Source organism: Aspergillus viridinutans (genome assembly GCF_018404265.1).
Source record: "Aspergillus viridinutans IFM 47045 DNA, scaffold_12, whole genome shotgun sequence".
Taxonomy (NCBI): domain Eukaryota; kingdom Fungi; phylum Ascomycota; class Eurotiomycetes; order Eurotiales; family Aspergillaceae; genus Aspergillus; species Aspergillus viridinutans.
This window is the reverse complement of record NW_025091228.1, coordinates 776,596-795,094: the sequence shown is the minus strand read 5'-3', so window position 1 is coordinate 795,094 and position 18,499 is coordinate 776,596. Positions and strand designations below refer to the sequence as shown.

The following is an 18,499-nucleotide window of genomic DNA, read 5'->3' as shown; positions in this document are numbered from 1 at the left end:
ACAAGAATGAAGATAGGGTCGGGAAGCCACTTTATTGGCAGTCTTAGCCCATATGGTAATCCTGTTCGGGCCTGAGACTAGAAGTATGTCAAGGGATGTTTCAAAGGCTAACGGCCATGTAGTCACCCTCTTCTTGTGCTATACAAGAATGCGGCCAAGGCTTAGCTCCAAGAAAGAACTCTAATTTCGCAAAGCATTGACACGGTGGTGGAACAATGCTACAAACCGACGACATCTGCAGAAAGGGAGACCATCGTCGTGAACGGCCTACAGAACTGATTTTCAGATCATGAATCTTTATTCAACACCGTGCTCAGCCCAGCGTCGGGAGACGATTCCACAGACACGCCACTCGGCTCTTTGTCACCGGGAGACGCTTCCGCAGATACGCCTTCCGGTACTTTCAGCTTAGGGACGGTAATCTCAAGGCCATCGACATCGTTTGTATGACTCAGTGATTGGGCGACGATCAAGTGTATCTTCTCGAGCGAGGCTCCCGACCGGATGACATTGATAATGGCGTCGACGTCTGTACGCTTGCCATGCCGAATGGCCGCCAGCAGCTGCTGCACAAACTCGCGATAGTATGCTAACTCCTCCTGGGCGCGATCTCGCACCACCTTACGACGTTTGTCGGCATACTCGTCGATGATGCAATCTCGGCCGTGGAGGGTGCATTCGGAACATGGGACACCGGTCGAGTTTGCACTACACTTTAAAAACGAGTAGAGAAAGCAGCATGTCAGAATGGTGTACCTAGAAAAGGGGCCATAAAAGAAGGGCAGGTTCAAGATGCCGCGCATTCATTCACACCCGGGAGACTTGCGAAAGAGGGGACGAGCTTCGAAAGGGAAAGGTACCTTGGTCCGACGTCGTTGGCACTCTGTGCAAGCTGTTGATGCTCTCCGTATCTTACTTTCCTCAGCAGCAGGTCCCGCTGTTGCCGTATCTAACAAGGTTCTTGGAGCGATAGGGCGAAAAGGCCTAGGAGGCCCTTGGTGAGACATGGTCTGATTTGATGAGGAACAGAGATATGAAAAACACAAGGAACCGGAAGAGGCGAGCTAAGGGAGGAACGACCAGACTGGACTCTGGACAATGAGTTTTCTTCTGAACATACTCCTTCTCCAAGGGGGGTGCTCCAAACCTCAAGTGCTCGAACGGCCATATGTACATACTCTCCATCAGAAGAGCATTTGAGGAAAAGGTAAGTCCCCTGGAGCGCTAAGCCAGGTTCGGCGATTCGACGATGCTTAATGCTTCAGGCGAACTGGGGCAGCGGTTCTCAGCCTCAGCAGGAATAGATCGACACCAAAATAATTGACTCGTCCAGTCCAAGTGTCAGTAGAGGCATGCAGGTGGGTGGTTAAGTGGGCAGAAATGCAGAATAATCTGTTCCAAAATGCGAGATTGGAGTGAACCGTCAACACTGATCAGTTTCCGGAACTGATCATCAACATTGTATCCCAAAGGAAATGAAAAGAAAAGGGGTCGGAAACGAAGAAGCTTGAGGGAGGCGGAGAAAAGGAAACCAAAAGAAAAAGATGAAGCTTTTAAATGGGATTGTGAGCTTTGACACGTCTGCCTCATCCGCGGGCCGTTCCCACTTTGCCGTGGATCGTCCCGACTTTCCAACCCTTCCAGGAGGTTGGGTAACCTTTACTCCGTAGTTTGAGAGCCTAACAATGGTGAAGAATAGGGTAGAGGGAGTGTCTAACCAAAAGACTCAAAAGACTCACAAGGGTTGGATATGGTAACTGGTAAGTGGAAGGGCCCTTCAAGCAATCGTGCCTAAGCGCCTTTCGGGTCGAAGACCCCTAATCTTTCAGGCTGCAGAGAAAGGAAAGTGAATCTGGAGACAGTTGTCAAGCGTGGACAGTGCTGCCGCTCTTAGCCTCTTCCCTCCAGGAGGGAATGCGGGTTTAAAGCATTAGCCCAGATCCTGGGGGCAGCTGGCCCATCAATGAGAATGCTTGAAAAGCGCCAATGGAGCATTCAGCTTGGCTGAACCAATGACCAGAGTCCCAGTAATCGCTCTGAAGCGGAGCATCGAGGACCAGGTAGAGTGTCAGACTCTGATAGGCAGACAGGTACCCTCAAGCAAGGGCGATTGAGCAATCGTGGTAAGAGCAATGCGAGCGCCAGGTCCTGAACGCAGGGCTGTAGACTCCATATATTCGCACCTCCATTCTCCCGCTCCAAAACCCACCCCTCCTCCTTCCCTCCTCCTAATCATGACTGAATCCGCCGCTATTTCCCTTGAATCATCTGCGTGCAACGTTCGAAACCCAGGAATCTCTCTTCCGGATCCGTTCCATCTGAGGAATGCCGAATTTAGACCGATGTCCACGGGAGGCACTTTCTGCATTCCATTTCGGGTCGTCTACTCTGGTTGTAGCAGCAAATATTGCACTATTGAAGTTGTGGCCCCCTGTGGGCGTCGAATGCTCCGCAATAGTTCCCTAACTTTGTCGTCACGGAAAAAATATCCGTCTGATATGATAGGGTGCTAGCAGAGATATTCCGTAGTTCGCGCGAGGCGGATGGTTTCAGTTGAAATGGGCGCGGGCTTCTTTGGGCCGAAAAGAAACAATAACAACAATTATTGCGAGCCCCGCCAGACGCGAGGGGCTACCATCTTGATCAGAAAGGGGTTCTGCTTCGGTTGCATGATGGATTGATCCACGATTAGCTAGATATGCAGTGCTCCCGGGCCCATTCCGTACACGAGCTTATCCAATCCCTATCGAAAGTCGAAAACGCACCGCAAATCCCCACGCATATCAGAACCACCAACCATGGTAGGCAACCAAGGATCAAGGCACCGCCTGTACCGCCCTATGGTGGACTATGAATTTGAACAGTCGAATGCGCCATACTGAGGTTTGGCTGGCTGGTGCTGACGTAGATCACCTGCTGCGTTTTTTCAAAGGTACCTTAACGTAACTCGATGACGCTCACGTGAAATGTGGGCGCTGGCCATACGCAGGTCGTACTGCTTTTTCTGCCTTGCCGCCCCCTTCTGGCCTAAGGCGCCAAGACTTGGTCTAAAGGAAGAGCCACCTACGCCATCAACAAGTTACACAGGAATTTCCCACAAACGATCCGTTACGTTTCCTGGACATGTGGACCGATGAACTGCTGTGGTAGTCAATCGGTCAGGAAATTGGGCTGTGGCCGTGAAAAAAGCGAAAATTCCAGCGCCAAGAACCCCCAAGAAACTCGACACTGTTGATTTGTGTTATCTGTAGACTACCTACTTCAGCAACTGAGTCCACCAATGTGGAACGGGGCCTTTCTGATTCTGATTGGCAGCTTGCGGACTCACTCATGGCTAACGGTGCGCTTTAATTCTCTACGGAGTAGGGAGGTATTATCACTCAATTGAATCTTGTGGGGCATAGACTAGGTATCCGCAGCCGAAGCGACTGTCCTTGCGGGCTTGCGGCTGTGGCAAAAGTCCCCCACCTTTTCCAACGGACGCTGGATGATAGGTAAAAATCGTAGGCACAATCGTCCAAAGTGGAATTGACCACATGGTCTTCTCCGCTCGATGGAACGCGCGAGTTGTGGTTGCCAGGCCAGGAGAGGCGAGGGAATAAATTCACGGAGTACTCTGCGCATGGCCGGTTGATCATTGGTGGCAAATTCGTTTCGCACCAAAAGCGAAACCAAGCGAAAACAGAGGCGACGATCACGCCAGACAACCAGGGTATTCAACCTAAACTCTGGGATCGTGGGTGCAGCTCGAATGAAGATCTGACGAATGAGAACCTAGCAAGCAGTTCTTGATCGAATTGACCGCCCCTGGCCACATGGGTGGTTTCTGAATGGGGCGTGGCGCTTGGACAACACCATCCGCCGTTGGTTCAAAAACCGAGGTTCGGAATAGGGTATCAGGACGACCGACATCCGAGGGCGTGTCATATCACATCTGCGAAGCCAGGTAAAGGGGTTGAAACTCCTGAGCTCCTGTACACAGGTAACTGTGCGTGTACTACATCAGGCCAGGTGCTTCGAGAAAGACCGAGGAAATGCCAGGAAACCAAAGACGAGCAAGTTATGCACAGGAGGACGTATTGATAGATATACTGGCAGGGGAAACATGAAACTCAATACTGTACATGCAAAGCCCGATAAAAGTACCCAAAAAAATGAACCAAAATACCTGTAGTTCAGCTCAAAGATCCACATACCCCGTAGTCCCTTAATAGACGGGTCTACCTTCGTCCCAACGGCGAAGTTCCCCAGGACTTCTGGGCGTCAACTGATGTTGATCGACCGGAGGGCGGTTGCCCTCGCTCGATGGAGACGAGTAGGGCAGTTGGTGGTTACTCTCTCGTTGTCGGGTAGCGCTGCTCTCGAGAGCATTGCCGTGAACGCCGCCAATACCCCCGATCCATTCCCAGACCCGCGCAACATCTCCACCCCGGCCCTCGCGGACCGCAGCGCGAATGTTGGCATTGCCCTCGACTACATTGCGAACCCGCCTCCAGAGCTCTTCACGTCGCCTGCCGTGGAGCTCAGAGCGGAGAACGTCGTCACGCAACTGACCAATGGGAATGTACGGTTCCTTCGCCTCACCGCGAGCATGTAGCGCTGCTTGTGTCGCTAGGCGATCTAGCGTAGTCGCTACCAGCTCCGGGACGCGAGCTAGATCGGATCGTCGAGCAAGAATTTTTGCACGAGCGTAAACCAAACCCAGAACCATAATAATCAAAATTGAAAGAGGGAGTCGATATGCGAGGAGAGAGAGTCGGATGTGACGGCGGAAGGCGCATGTGAGGGGGAGCCGTGCGATTGAGGTAGATGTGAGAACAAGGACAGCGGAGAGTCTGTGATTGCGTTGCGGCCTCTGTTAGTTCCGGTATACATGTCAGATCCGTATCATATGAAAGAAGAGCTCGCATACATGCTAGGCTGGGCACGAACGGGACACCCAGAGAAAGGAAGAAAGCAAAATGTCAATGAAGAGAAATATCCCATAGGTAACTTACTGTTTTGTTTTGGTAACAACTTCATCCTTCGCAACAATCTCGCCGAGTGCTCCTTTCCAAAGCTCGTCGAATTCAGCATCACTCATGCCTCTACGGCGTTTCTGTGCAATCGCCTGTTTCAAGTCTGGCTCAGTCATTTCCGGAGACATCACTTCTTCACCATCCTCTAGACGCCCCCCACACTCGAATTTAGCTCGTCGATCACGGAGCTCTTCAATCGCTTTGTCGGCAACGGCTTTCACACGCCGAGCTTTTTCACTGTCAGGTTCGCAAGTGGGAGGCAGAGGAATCAGACCTCCGAGCGATAGAGGATGCGGTTTCAGAATGAAGTCATGCTCACAGCTCGCCTCGAAGTTCGGGAAGCAGAACGCATGTGGAGGGCAGGGTTCACACTGCGGCTCCAATACACTGGCCCATTCCGGCACCCTGGTTTCTGCCAGGGACCAAGTAGGCTTGCCAATACCACAGTACCCGATCTCAATCTTCTCCTTGCGCCACCAACCACCGAAACCCCAAAGTAAAGAGAGAATGAGGACCCAGGGAGCAGCTTTGCTTGCTTTACTCTGCTTGGCAGCTCGGCGTCGGATCCGTGGAGTCATTGGATACATTAACTCCGCCTGTTGTCCCTCCAAGGCTAATTGCTCCTCGGGCGTAAATTCCTCGCCGGCACTGAGCTCACTTTCATCCTCATCCTCTATTTCAACTTTCTCCTTCAGTAACCTGGCCTTAGTGACTGGAGATCCAAAAGGTAATCTTGTAGGCGTTCTAGAAATATCATCATCGAGGTCGTAAGGAGTCTCAGACTTTCGTGGTCTTAGTCCGTGGCTGAAAGCAGGACTGGCGGTGGAAAGCCGTGAACTTGTCTTTCGTTTGACATCACGACTGATGCTCCTTGAGCCAGGAGAGCTGCCACTCTGAAATGGATTGTCATCGGTGAAGACACTGTCCTCCTTTGGTTCCGCTTTAACATAGACAGTGTGTGGCTCGGGCTCAATCGAACGAGCAATTTCACTATTCCGCAATTTCCTAGCCGTGGATTTGCGTGGAGTGACCATGTCCCGAGTAACAGGTGTCGCAGGGCCATCATCATGCAAGTCTTTGTCAGAAGCGCGCGCGTGCTTGGTCTCCGACTTCGGTACCTTCTTCTTCGTGAGTATCGACGGCGTGCTCGGTACGTTTCTCTCCTCAGTATCGGCCGTCGACGCCCTCGTGCTCATCCTCGACCGGCCTCTTCTTGTTCCCGTCGCGGTCGAGACAGTAGACGGTGTCGGCGGTGGAGGCATAGACTCCCTATCAATGGTTTCGTGTTGTCCATCATAATCACTAGCCACCGATGTCGCGCGACTGGGCATATCTGTGATACCTGCGCTCGTTCTCTTCACCCTATCGCGCTCTCGCAGGAGTTTTTTCGCTTGAGGCAGAACTTCTTCCTCCAGGATGCGGATGAGCTGCGCCTTTTTCGCCGAGGCCGGATACGAGACATCATGACTGACAAGGATGGAGCGGAGGCGGGGGACGGTGAGTGTGTTAAGGTCGAAGTCTGGGGACAGATATTCCAGTCCGTCCGCCATGGCGTAGCGTGATGCTGGCGATGGGCTGCCAGCAGAGCAAGAGCTGAGTGAAACGGGCAATAAAAAAATGCGGTGCACGGCTGAAGATTCCGATCGGGATCAGACGCGCCTGATAAGGGCTCAAAGAATGCGTCCTTTATTCGTGAGTCGAGATTTTCTCTGCACTTTGTTTTTACTCGTCAAGAAAAAGTTCAAACACTGAATGAAGTTAATACTGTGGAAGATGGTATCCAGGGCAACCAAGCGGGGCCTAAGGAATGACTATCATTCAAATAGGGGTCGTGCTCAGAGTCTCCTCTTTAGGCAGATACAAGATCGTCTCACAGATCAAAGGATAACAGTTATACATGTGTCCAGAATATTCTGAGGTGGATGGATGTGTGCTGAATCAAAGTTGAAGAAGCCTGCTATGATGACGAAAAGAGAACCCGTGTGGTGGCCGATGACGGGTTATGGGAGTGGACAGACTGGTCTCAATCCAATCAAATGACAATAAACAAGCAGCCAAAATCACGTGCTTGATTAGCCACGCCATCATCAAGCCACAACAGCCATAATAGTCACATGACTTAAATCCGTCGTGGACAAACCACCTGCTGAAAGAGGGATACTAAAAACAATTGTTGGCAGGGCGATTTTTCATCATTGCAGCGAGATGATTAGATATAGCATAGATTCAGTCAAGCAGGCTAGTACGGCCAATGCAATAGTAGTCGACAGGGAACAGCCAAAAACCAATACCCCCTCTAGCACCCACCAATGCTTCAAAGCCAGTGAGAAACGACCACCCTAGTAGACGCCCCTCATATGTAAATGAATGAATATAAAACAAAGCTTGGATATAACAACAAGGGAACTAATCTGTTATATAAACAGTTATGCGACAAATGTCCAGAAGTACGTTCCACATCGAGGTCATGTAAGATAGCGCTACTCCAGGGTTGGAGCAAGTTGGAGGAAGGACGAAGATGCGGAGCTGGGATCGCTCTCGCCAGTCTCCTGGCCTTCAGCTCCTGTAGAGATGGATGAGGCGCCAGTGATGCCCGCAGCACCGACGGCCAGTTGTTCCTTGAGCGCTCTGTATTCGGCAAGTTGGGTTTGTAGTTGTTGCATCACCTCACCAATAGGGACGGCGTGGTCACTTAGTTTGTCACCGGGTTTGAAGGGTCTCAGCATGTATCGCACTGAGAGAGTCGTAATGTTCATCTGTAAGACGCATAAGACGTCAGGTCTGACAAAAATCAAAAGGGAAAGAAGAAGAAGCTAGAGAAATCAAAGCTGCGCACTAACCTCGATGCGAGTCACCTGCTGTTCGACTAAACTCACCACCGTCGAATCGGCAAGCTCGCCACCGTGATTCTTGACCAGATTAAACAAAGCCACGTTCGGCTCCATCAGCCGCGCTTCGCCTGGATTCTCCAGCGCACCGCATAGTCGTTCCAAGCGAAGAGTGAGCTCCCATAGGCGCCATATGAGATCCGTCTGAATTTCGAGCTGGGAATGTTTACTTATGGTCGTGGGGCCATTCTCTCTCGATTCTGCTTGTTCCAGCGTGGTCAATCGGCCGGAAAGCGAGTGAGGGTATATGAGGTAGAGTGGCTCCGGATTCTCCAGGCCTTTCAACTTCCGCTCACCCTGGTCTTTGATAACGAATCCTTGGCTGTTGAGTTGCTGAAGTTCACGACGAATGTTATACCCCAAACTATCGACCGCGTAGCTTTCCTCCGAGCCAGTAGAAGCGGCCCGTTCACTGTCGGCGTACATTTCAAGGTTGCGCTGAATATCGCTCATGAAGTCCGACGAGACGAAAATCTGACCACCGTCGGCGACTGCGGAGATACGTGATGCACGGTTGACCATGGGACCGAAATAATCCATGCGATTAGTAACAGGATCTTTCTCACAGACAGGCTCTCCCCAATGTATACCCATGCGGACAGACAAACCCCGGAAGATGATGTTGTTCTCCATATCGTACTGGACCTGACACTGAGGCTGTTCAAGGATTTCGGTGGGCCATTCGGCCTCCAAAAGCTGGGTTTGGCAGTTGAAACACCAGAGCAGGGCTGCTGTGGTGGTGGAAAAGGCGACCATAAAAGCGTCACCTTCGGTCTTGACTTCATAGCCACCAATGATTCCAAGTTGTCGACGAAGGATATCGTTATGTATCTGAATCGCGGAGCGCATCGCGTCGGGACATGTCTCCCACAGACTCGTCGATTTCTTGATATCTGTGAAGATGATGGCCAACTCTCCAATAGGAGCATCCACGTAATCGAAGCGGGCGAGTCTCGAATCGCCGGGCATGTCACGCGGTTTCTTGGTACGCTTCGTGCTGGGGATGATTTGTTCCTCGGGAAAAGCAGGAGGCCCCATCGAGAGACTTGTTCCACGAAACTTGAGCTTCTCCCGCTTCTTTAGGTCACTCACACCGAGAATCATCACCATGAGTTTATTGTTAGCACCAAAGGACATAGCCAGGTCCCGGATTTTCTGAGCAGCGATCATGAGGTCCCTGCGCTCCGCTCTGGTGACATCGACGACCACATCTGGCGTCACGTAGTCCCACAATTCCTTCGACGCCAGGATGATCATTTCATCCTGTTCATTCAACTGGACATGCATGGTGTGAGGCGCTGCAACGACTGCGGGCATCAGCTGAAAGTGACCAAAGGCTCTTGACACATGAAGAATGTCGTTCAGCCTTCCGTTGCGAGAGACAAATCCTCCAGCAGCCCGGATTCTGGCTCGCTCATGGGGCTCCGCGGGATCATGATTCTTAGTTAGATACTTCAGCGTCCCGTCTGACTTCACAAGGATCGCCTGCGCATCACCAACGTTGGCGACATACAGATCCATGTTATTCAGATACAACACAGTTGCAACCCCACCAGACCGTATGTCGTCTTGATTGAGGAGTTTTGTAGCTGAGGATCCTCTGTGAAATTGCCGAACACTACGGTCGTCAATAGACTTGTAGGCAGCCGCAGCCATGTTCTTGTTCAACGCCAAGAATGTCCGCCGTAGCGCATCAAGCGGTGTTTCTTGTTCATCCACTCGTAGTCTTTTAAGCTCCGAAGAGAAGGTCGAGGTGAAGTTCTCATGGAGAAACTTGGCAATCCTAGAGCCCCCCGTTGACTGAGCTTGGCCATCAAACAACCCTACAAGCGTTTCCACATTGTCCGGCTTCAGACGCGGGACGATCATGTCGATGATGGACAGATGCTCGCTTTTACCCAAAAAATCAGCCATGCCATAAGCCAGAGACCCGGCAAGTGAAGCAGACGTTCTGACACGTCGATCTTCGTTCTCCTCAGGAATGGTAGGTGTTGTGAGCGTGACATCCATCAAACCGAGGACCCGGAGATGGGTAAGTGAGTTGAAATCAGTCAAGTCGGTTCCATTGGCGGTGGTCGGCCCCGCCGAAGTGATGTTTGGTTTAATCTCTAAGCGTTTGTTCCCAGAGAAATTGAGGTATTTCAAATTTCGATTCCAGTTCCAGTTCCAATCGTAAGGCCAGTTGGACACATTATACTTCAAAGCATTGCTCCCAACGTCCAAGATTGCAAGTTTGCTGACCTTGCATAGTTCTGCTGGTAGAACCTGGAATCGATTTGCATTCAGGTTCAGAACTTTAAGGTTACTTCCTTCCTCAAGATCATCGGAAGGAAGCGAGGTCAGCTCATTGCCTGAAAGGTACAACTCGGTCAGGAACGGCCAGCGCTTGAGCAGGCCCTGCGGAAGTTCAGTCAATTCATTGTACGACAGATTGACGACGCGTAACTCTGGAATCAAGGCCAGCTCGCGGAAAATATCGTCTTCTAGCCGATTGTCTGCAAGATATAGATTTCGTAGAGAGCCGGCAAACGTTGTCGCCATGTGCTGAGAGAAATTTGAATCTTTCCTAGAAGAAGGACTGCCCTCGGTGCCCGATCGAGAAGCTGCCGACACTTTCCTCCCGCTTTGGCCAAGAGACGAAGCAACGGACGGTTTGCGATAAGTCCCACCATTTGGTGAGCCTCCGGAGCTGAAAAAGCCTCCTGACGTCTGGCTGGGTCTACGGGTTTCTAGCCCATCTTGCTCCTGAACAGGGCAGAGATCTTCATAACTTGGTGTTGTGGCGCCCCCTGGAGTTGCTGCAGGTGTAATTCCCGTGTCGCTAGGTGGCTGAGGTGGAGAACTGCCGTGTTTGGGGAAGCTGTCCAGCACGTTTGATGAGACATTGAGGGTCTCCAATCTCACACAATGCCAAATTTCGGCCGGGAGCCTTCTCAGATTGCATTCCCTCAGGTTGAGATATTTAAGCTCGGTCAGGCATCCGATGGTGGCGGGGAGCGCGGCCAGGGGGTTCTTGATCATGCTGAATTGCTCCAGCCGACGAAGTTTTCCAATATGCGGTGACATTGAAACAAAATGATTCTTATCAAGAATCAGTTTGGTCAGGTTAGGTAGGTTCTCGAACAACGAATCCCGGAACTGCACAAGCTTGGCGGAGGCAATGTTGAGCGAGGTCAGCGTTGGCACTGGCGCATCAATGTCAAACTGTGTCATTGGGCAATGATCGAGGAGCAAGGTCCGCAGTTTGGGGAACGACCCTCTGAATTTCGAGACCGCGTTATGCCCAATCAGCAATTGCTCCAGTCGAGGGAGTTGCGCCAGAATGTCTATGTTGGTAATGGCATTAAAGCGCGCATCAATCTCCCTCAAGTTAACAAGGTCCTTAAATGTCGCATCCAATGGCCCGCTCAGCATATTATTCGTCATCCAGATTCGTTCCAGTGTCGCCAGCTTTCCGATATTTGGCAGCTCAGCGATGTTGTTGAAACTGATATCAAGATCCACCAGGCTCTTCAAATTGGAGAGGAAAGGAGGAAAGACTTGGAAGTTGTTGGAGGAGATATTGAGACTCCTGAGATACTGGAAGTTCCCAAAGTAACTCGGTAGCTCTGAGAGCTTGTTGTTGGCCATTTTGATGCTGACAAGGCCCTGCAACCTGTCGAGATTGGCATGGCCAAGCTCCTCCAAGAGATTGTTGGACACGTCCAAGTAAGTCAATCGACTTGCAAGGCTAAAACTCGCTGGCAAACGCCGAGCTTCATTGCCAATGAACTTGATCTCTCGTAAATTGATGCAACCCTGGATAAAATCTTTGGGGACATCCAGGGACAGATTCCTAGACAGGTTCAGTGAGATAATCTCGGGCGCCTTCTTATAGAGTGTGATCGGGATGGTGACGAGACTCCGACCCTGAAGATCCACATGACTGAACTTCTGCATTCTGCTGAATCCAGGATCGCCATCGAGGCTGCTGTAGCCACTGAGCTTGGTTGGAAGGAATATGAAGCGGCAGATATAACTGTGGTCTTCCCGACCAATCTCTTCAATCCTATCCTTTGCAGTGTATCCGACTTGCTCCAGCAATCGCTTCTGCATAAGAATGGGTCGCTCTGAGTGATCCAGCTGCCTAGAGAGATCATTCCTTTTCATGACAATTTCATAGTTATTCAAGTGATCTTGAAGGAAAGACTTTCGGCCAAGCATAAGGAGGATGTCTGCGACGTTGGCATTCAGACCAGCTGAAAGTGTAGCAAATGTGGAATCAATGCGGAAGACCCGGATAAAGTATGCAGTCCCATCTGGTTCACGTGCAAAACCTGTCGAATCACTTGCCACATTTGGAAGCCGAGCAGCGAGATCCTCCCCATGCTTCTTGACCTGCCAGCTCTCCGGAGCATCCCAGTGACCCGGAGGCAAACCGTCCGACTTCTTCCTTTCCTCATTCTGCGCTGGGACACCATCCTGAGTTTTGCCTTTGTCGCTTGGAGAAGGGAGAGGTTGCTGGCTAACGATGCCCTCCATGTGTGACAGATCTGTATCAAGCATCCAAACACCAGGCTCCTCTGGAAGTTTGACGTCCCTCCCAGGAGGGGCTTCATTGCCAATGCCCCGCCGGTTCCGTAACTTTGTGGAGCCCATAACTAGGCCTTTCCCGTCCTTTCGACGCTCGTAATCGCCTAGATCAAGGTTTCTGATAGAGGTGCCGCCTTCGAGACTGCCTTGCCGGCCTCGTCGAGGAGAAGCCTCCCTCCGCGCGAGCTTCGATGAGGACTTCGAGGCGTCCTGCGCGGATTTTGATCCGGGGAAATGCTTCAAGGGACCATGTGCTTTGGTACGACGAATTTTATCCAGTATCGATCGCTTGTTGGATGGCGCTCCGGGGGAGTTCTGGCTTTGTTCCCGAGAATAGGCGCTCTGTATACTCGGCGTGGGGCTAGTAGAGCGACCGCCGAGGGTGGTAGTTGAGCTCATCGGTGTCAAGGCATTTAGGCTATGTTCTCGGAAGGGGCGCAATCCGAGATAAGAATCATCACGTCCTGTTGCTGGACGAGCTGGATAACCAGCAAGATCACCCGCGACAGTTGGCTTTTCTTCCTTGCTTCGGGAATGACGGTGGCTGCCATGGAGCCTCCGAGCCTCTTTTGAGGCAACCGGGTTCGTGGCATTCTGACCAGCAAGGCGACGTCCTTCAGGTGCGATGGGGGCTTCTCGAACAGGAGCTTCTCCGAATTGAGGAATGTCCTAGAGATAGTCACAAAATAAGAAATTCCAATCCTTCAAAAACAGACAGAGACGATAGATTCGAATGTGGGCATTCTGGTCATGCACTTACATTGAAGCTTTGATACAGCCATGGAGTAATCTCGCTGGACGGTAGGGGAGTTCGCGGTCTTGAAGGATGTAGTGAGGAAGTATCATCCTGGAATCTTTCTGGGAAGTTTCGTGCGCCGTCAGAATTGGCTCTTTCGCGGGCTTTAAACTGATCAATAGAGCCTGGCCTGCTGCTCAACGATCGGGTATCTTGTTCCTGCTCCTGTTTCGATTCGCCTGACGGGAGGTAGTCATCGCCAAAGAAACCTTGCAACTTCTTCCGGAATCGACCTCCTGTACTAGACTTCGAGCCCTGACTGCTGATTGTCGTAGCGCTAGCTACAGATGGTCTACGGTCGTCTCCGTTGTAGTCAAAATCGACTGGTTCACTGGCGAAGGTCCGGCTCGTGCCAGGACGGAATGTGGCAGATGCCGGCGATGCCTCGTGTTCGGAGAAGTCATGGAAGAACGTTCCCGAGCTATCCATGGGCGCTATCTTAGGGGAGGTTGACCACGAGGCATTTGGGTTCTGTTGAAAATAGTCGGTTTGGTTGGGATTCAGCCGCGACGGTTTCGAGCTCGAGCTAGACGGCGGTGGGGGGCCAGGATCGTCAGTCCCGGAGGTCGCCATAGCCTTCCTGTGGCTGCCAACGCCTTTCTGCTGATCTGTGGGTGAAATATCGGGCGAATTCCATGAGAAAGTAGAAGAATATAAGTTATTCGAAGAGCCTTTGTTTGGCTGGTTGTAACCCTGTGATGCAGATCTAAAGGTAGTTAGCACTCATGTTATCTCGACAAAAGACCCCGCCGTGTCGGCAGATAACAGAAAGAAATGCTGGCACGGAATTCATCCGACACCAAAACATCACGACCAGTAGACAATGATAGAGTTCACAGCCCCATTTTTGAAGACGTATTTGGGGCTTTTGACAGCCGGTAATCACTTTTCGTCAACCTCGCCGCGCAACCAACTGTACCTGTTTTCGAATTTCCAACAGAGACACCATACCAGCAATTCAATATGGGTGAAAAAGGAATGGGAGAGAAATTCGATTTCACTGTGTTTCTTACCTCTCTAAGCCCGCAGATCCAGGAAAAGGAGAATTGCTACGACCATTCGACATGGCTGTATGGTATGGCGGACGAGGATTTTGACTCTCTCTGACGGTCTCTTGCGACAGCCAGCTGTTGGCCCCGGAGCTGTCAGAACTGCGCCTTCTGTGCGAATGCTCGCTTCCGCGCTGCGACATGCTGTTATATTATCGAATCTTGCGGGCCAGGAGCGAGAAATCAGCCGGTTGTCACAGCAGTCGCGGGAGCCAAGAAAGAATCCACCATGAATGTGGTCAACAGGTTCGGAGGAAGCGATGAAGGAGGAGGTTGAGGAAGGATATTAGAGCTCGAGGGGGACGTTGTACGGGAGAGGTGTGCGATCAAGATCGAGATGGTCGAATGCGATAGCAAGGTTCCTTTCGTTAAAAGTAGGGAATGCACAGAGCAAGATAAGCCATCGATTCGAATAGTGCTTGAAGGAATATGAAGAATAGGCTTGGTCGTTATTTGCGGAGATAGAGATATCGCAAAGGCGACTGAACGTAGCACAGGGTATATTTCGTCGGGCGCGACGGTGTCAAGACGGAAGGTCCTTCATGTTCTGGAGGGTGAGCGGTAGTGGTGGAGGAACGTCATCACACGTTCCAGTATGAAAAGCTAGGAAGTCAAAATAGACCGAAGAAAATAATGGAATATAAGTCAAGAAGCTCAAATAACATCAGGCATGGATGAGAATCAAAGATGAATCAGGAAGAATTGTCGCGTAGTAGGTGTTATTCATTGATGGTCAGGGTGTGTTAAACCTGCGCCAACAGCGGAGCAGCAGGAGTTCTGACTGTTTAAGATTCGCTGAGCCTCCGAAGAGCTATTATTACCTTACTGTTAGCCTGAGGCTTAGGGGGAGATCGGGGCAGGTATGGTAAATACCTAATACATTACCTAAGGTACGCGCTTCAACGGAGAGTTACTGCGGGAAAACCTCAAATTAATTGAGGGGAAAGGGAAGACATTACTGTAATATTTCAACCAGCTACTCCAAAGTAGGTAAGGTAGATACTTAAAAGCTAAAGTACCTTACGTTATGGAGCACATATTACCTACGCAGGTAGCTCCTTTTCATTCTTTGCCTATTATCCATGTTGGCCCTCGACGGTGAAGGAATAAAGATTGCTACATCTGGTATAAAACTCTAATAGAATATGGTATCTACTCAGTACTAAGATAAATACCTCAAGGATGAATGTATCGTTCATTTCACTGTCTGTACCCTGTACTTCACCCACGCCTTACAGGAGCTGTCAGCCTTGAGGCGATTCCGGGGCTGGGTGGTCCGTGATGATGTCTGTGCTTCTTCTGGCCAGGCGTGATAAACTCTTTGATACGGTGTTGACCAGTTCAGTCTCCTTTCTGATCTATCTACTTGCATTAGCTGAAGTGGACGAGTCTTTATTGTTGTAAATCATCAATAGATTTACACTCGTCAACTTCAAGTTCGCATATTCTGTCCACAAACGGGCAGCTTACCGATGGAGATTCAAGGAGTTGAAGCTTCATCTTCCGGAGACTTCCGTGCTACATAAACCTTTTGGCTATATCATCTACCGTTCAAGCACGAGATACTCCGTACGGAGTAAATAGAGTTATCTCTCAGTCAGGCGTTGCCGCTTTAAGGGACACACAGGGGTAAGTCAGCTGATCCGCTCACCTATCAACGCCCACCTTTCTTGGTAGTGTCACCAGTTCTTTAGCACTCTGAGACAGGCAAGGTCCTTCGGCTGGAGGGAATAATAGGCGTACATTGCCAGCCTCCAGCTAGATACCCCGATAGATTCCTTTCCTCTCCCTCTCGTGCTCAAACTTCTTAAAACCGATTCGATCATGCAATACGCGTTCTTCCATTCCTATATCCAGTCTCTAATTGGCCTCTGTTCTACTGTACCTGTGCGACACGCCATCTGTCTTTGACTCCGCTGCAACAATGTTCAAGCGAGCAAGGAGCAGGCAAAATGTTGATAGATGAACGGGGATAACCAGTGGCTATGTTCAAGAGCGAACAAGTAACAGGAAAGGACCAGTATCATCATTAGAAAGCTCGTTCTCGGATGGATTGGTTCGAGCAAGGTCCAATTAGATTAGTCGAGCTTGCTAGCACACTTGAAGTATGACCTATGCCTAGGTGCTTGAAACACACTCTAGGCCATGCGGCCTCGGTGACTACGCCTGCAGCCGAGCTCACTTCTGCACCTCCTTCCTTCCATCACTTCGATTATCTTGCTCTCCTGGATAGCTGCTGTCTGCCGGGTAATATATCTTTGCCACTATGCGTGGTTTATTCCTACGACCATCATCGGAGGAAGCAAGTGAAGGTTTTGGTGAGTCGGTGACGCTGAGATCTGTATGTATTATCAGTGTGGAATATCTGACCTGCCTTTTAAATGTTGTATAAAAATGCGAACATTTAGATGGATAGATTGTGCAAATTGAATTTAATATATAGAGAGGAGCGAGGTTATGCGCCTTGTATACATGTATTCCGTTGATGTTCCCGCTGATTCTTCAATAGATCCCATAAGGCTGATGTCTCCTCATAAGCCATCAATTACAACCACATCCCACAACTTTGATGAAGACATCTTTCACACGCAGAGTGTCCAATTCTGTGTATGAGCAGATAGCAGCGGGATGTTTGTATCAAGTCAAAGGATCCCGCGGTCCTCTGTTCTCAAGATATATCTCCCACAGAGGTGAGCATAGTGCTTCTTTATCACCAAAACATACTACGACGGATCGTTTCTGTAATGCTTGAAGTGGATTGTGGCTTCGTAGGTTTTATCTGATTATCAGAAGCGTCTGCCTGCTCTCGAAGTTGTCGATCTCCTTGGTTGCTTCAGAGTGCTTGCCTGCCATATTAGAAGCAGGTCTTGCAATAGGTACCAGAGCATAGCATGTGGTGTGGTTGCCGAGTAACATTTAATCATCGCTCAAAGCAAATTGATGCTACCTTTGTGTATCCAGAAGAGGTGCCCGAGCGATTAGTTGAAGTCCCCAGGGTCGGACGACATGGTCGCCAAGCATGGCGGAAACCTGCTCATTTTTTTATAGGATCAAAGGGCAACACTAGGCCCTCATATATTCCTACATTCGGGGGGCGCTTCAACATTGGATGGTAGTCACTATACCAGACAGTCATGGAAGGATCAGCAGATGCTGAAAGAACATCTAAAAGGCCGCGGAACAAGGAGGTAGAGCACAATGCATAGTTTTGATAATATGATTGATTAACTAGTTAGAGAAGACACGCGAAAATCTCTGATCCTGTATGTGATATGGTTAAAGCGTCATATCCAAACCAGATGTTTCTGAAAAAGAGGGGGCTGGGGGTGGAGTGGGACAATCAGGCGGTGTCGAGTCTGTTGACTATCGCCACGACTCTGCTTGGTTTCAGGTTGATGATGTATGGGCACTTCCTTTGTTGGTTCGTCCCACTTTGTCCTTCTACATATGATCTTGACGGCAGAGCTTCCTCCAAAAGATATGGCGTTGTCGACCGGCGGAGATGATTGGTATAAACATCTAACCTATATATAGAGCGTTATGCACTCGCAACCTGGCACATGGATCGATGTCGCCTGGGTACTTCGGATGAAACGAGCACAGAGGCCAAGTCTTGGTCGACTGATCATGAACAGCCCAAGGAACTATCTATATTTGTGTATGGAGTATGGAGTATGGAGTATGGAGTACGGAGCACTGTGGACCCATACAGTGGTAGACGCAATGTCCTCCGTAGCACTAACATACCTGTTTTGGTAGTGGATATAGGCATGTCTCAGCCGATCTTGGCCCCTCAAGTTTCAACCTTCAACCTTGAAGTCTGCCTGTCACGTGTGGGAGGGCCACCAATGGCCAATGGCGAATTTCCAGCCACAAAGAAGGCGCCACAGCTAAATGCTCGAGCCAATGACAGCTTCGAGAAGGGATGGAAGGATCTGCTTGCCTTAGGTTGCCAGGTCTCCACTGAACCGCCCGCTAACTTACCCAAAAGGAGTAATATGATGATGACGGCAGAAGGAAGGAAGTGAGGAGGCTGGACTACTCACTTTCCTCCAAAGTGATCCCCATGCTGTTGGTCAGAAGCTTTCCTTCCCGCAGATGAAGGACAGCTGGAAAGGTGATAAGAAAAGCCTGTTGCCTAGCCCTTGGTTGTTACTGCTGCTCTGGCGGTGAATT

The 18,499-nt window shown here is 50.3% G+C and overlaps 3 protein-coding genes across 3 annotated transcripts; all 3 read right to left on the bottom strand.

Moving 5' to 3' along the window:
• Nucleotides 1-287: 287 nt before the first annotated feature.
• Nucleotides 288-803, bottom strand: Aspvir_002680 (uncharacterized protein; the record flags this gene model as incomplete). The annotated part of the gene is made up of 2 exons (XM_043274278.1): nucleotides 288-708; nucleotides 757-803. The coding sequence occupies 2 exons, from the start codon at nucleotides 801-803 to the stop codon at nucleotides 288-290; spliced, it is 468 nt and encodes a 155-aa protein (XP_043130213.1).
• A 3,404-nt stretch (nucleotides 804-4,207) lies between these two features.
• On the bottom strand, nucleotides 4,208-6,568 carry Aspvir_002679 (putative sister chromatid separation protein (Src1); the record flags this gene model as incomplete). Its single annotated transcript, XM_043274277.1, has 2 exons — nucleotides 4,208-4,835; nucleotides 4,998-6,568. 2 exons carry the CDS (start codon nucleotides 6,566-6,568, stop codon nucleotides 4,208-4,210), a joined length of 2,199 nt encoding a protein of 732 aa, XP_043130212.1.
• Nucleotides 6,569-7,498: 930 nt separating this feature from the next.
• acyA (adenylate cyclase acyA) lies at nucleotides 7,499-14,466 on the bottom strand (the record flags this gene model as incomplete). The annotated part of the gene is made up of 4 exons (XM_043274276.1): nucleotides 7,499-7,774; nucleotides 7,859-13,147; nucleotides 13,239-13,980; nucleotides 14,288-14,466. 4 exons carry the CDS (start codon nucleotides 14,464-14,466, stop codon nucleotides 7,499-7,501), a joined length of 6,486 nt encoding a protein of 2,161 aa, XP_043130211.1.
• Between the last annotated feature and the right edge of the window lie 4,033 nt (nucleotides 14,467-18,499).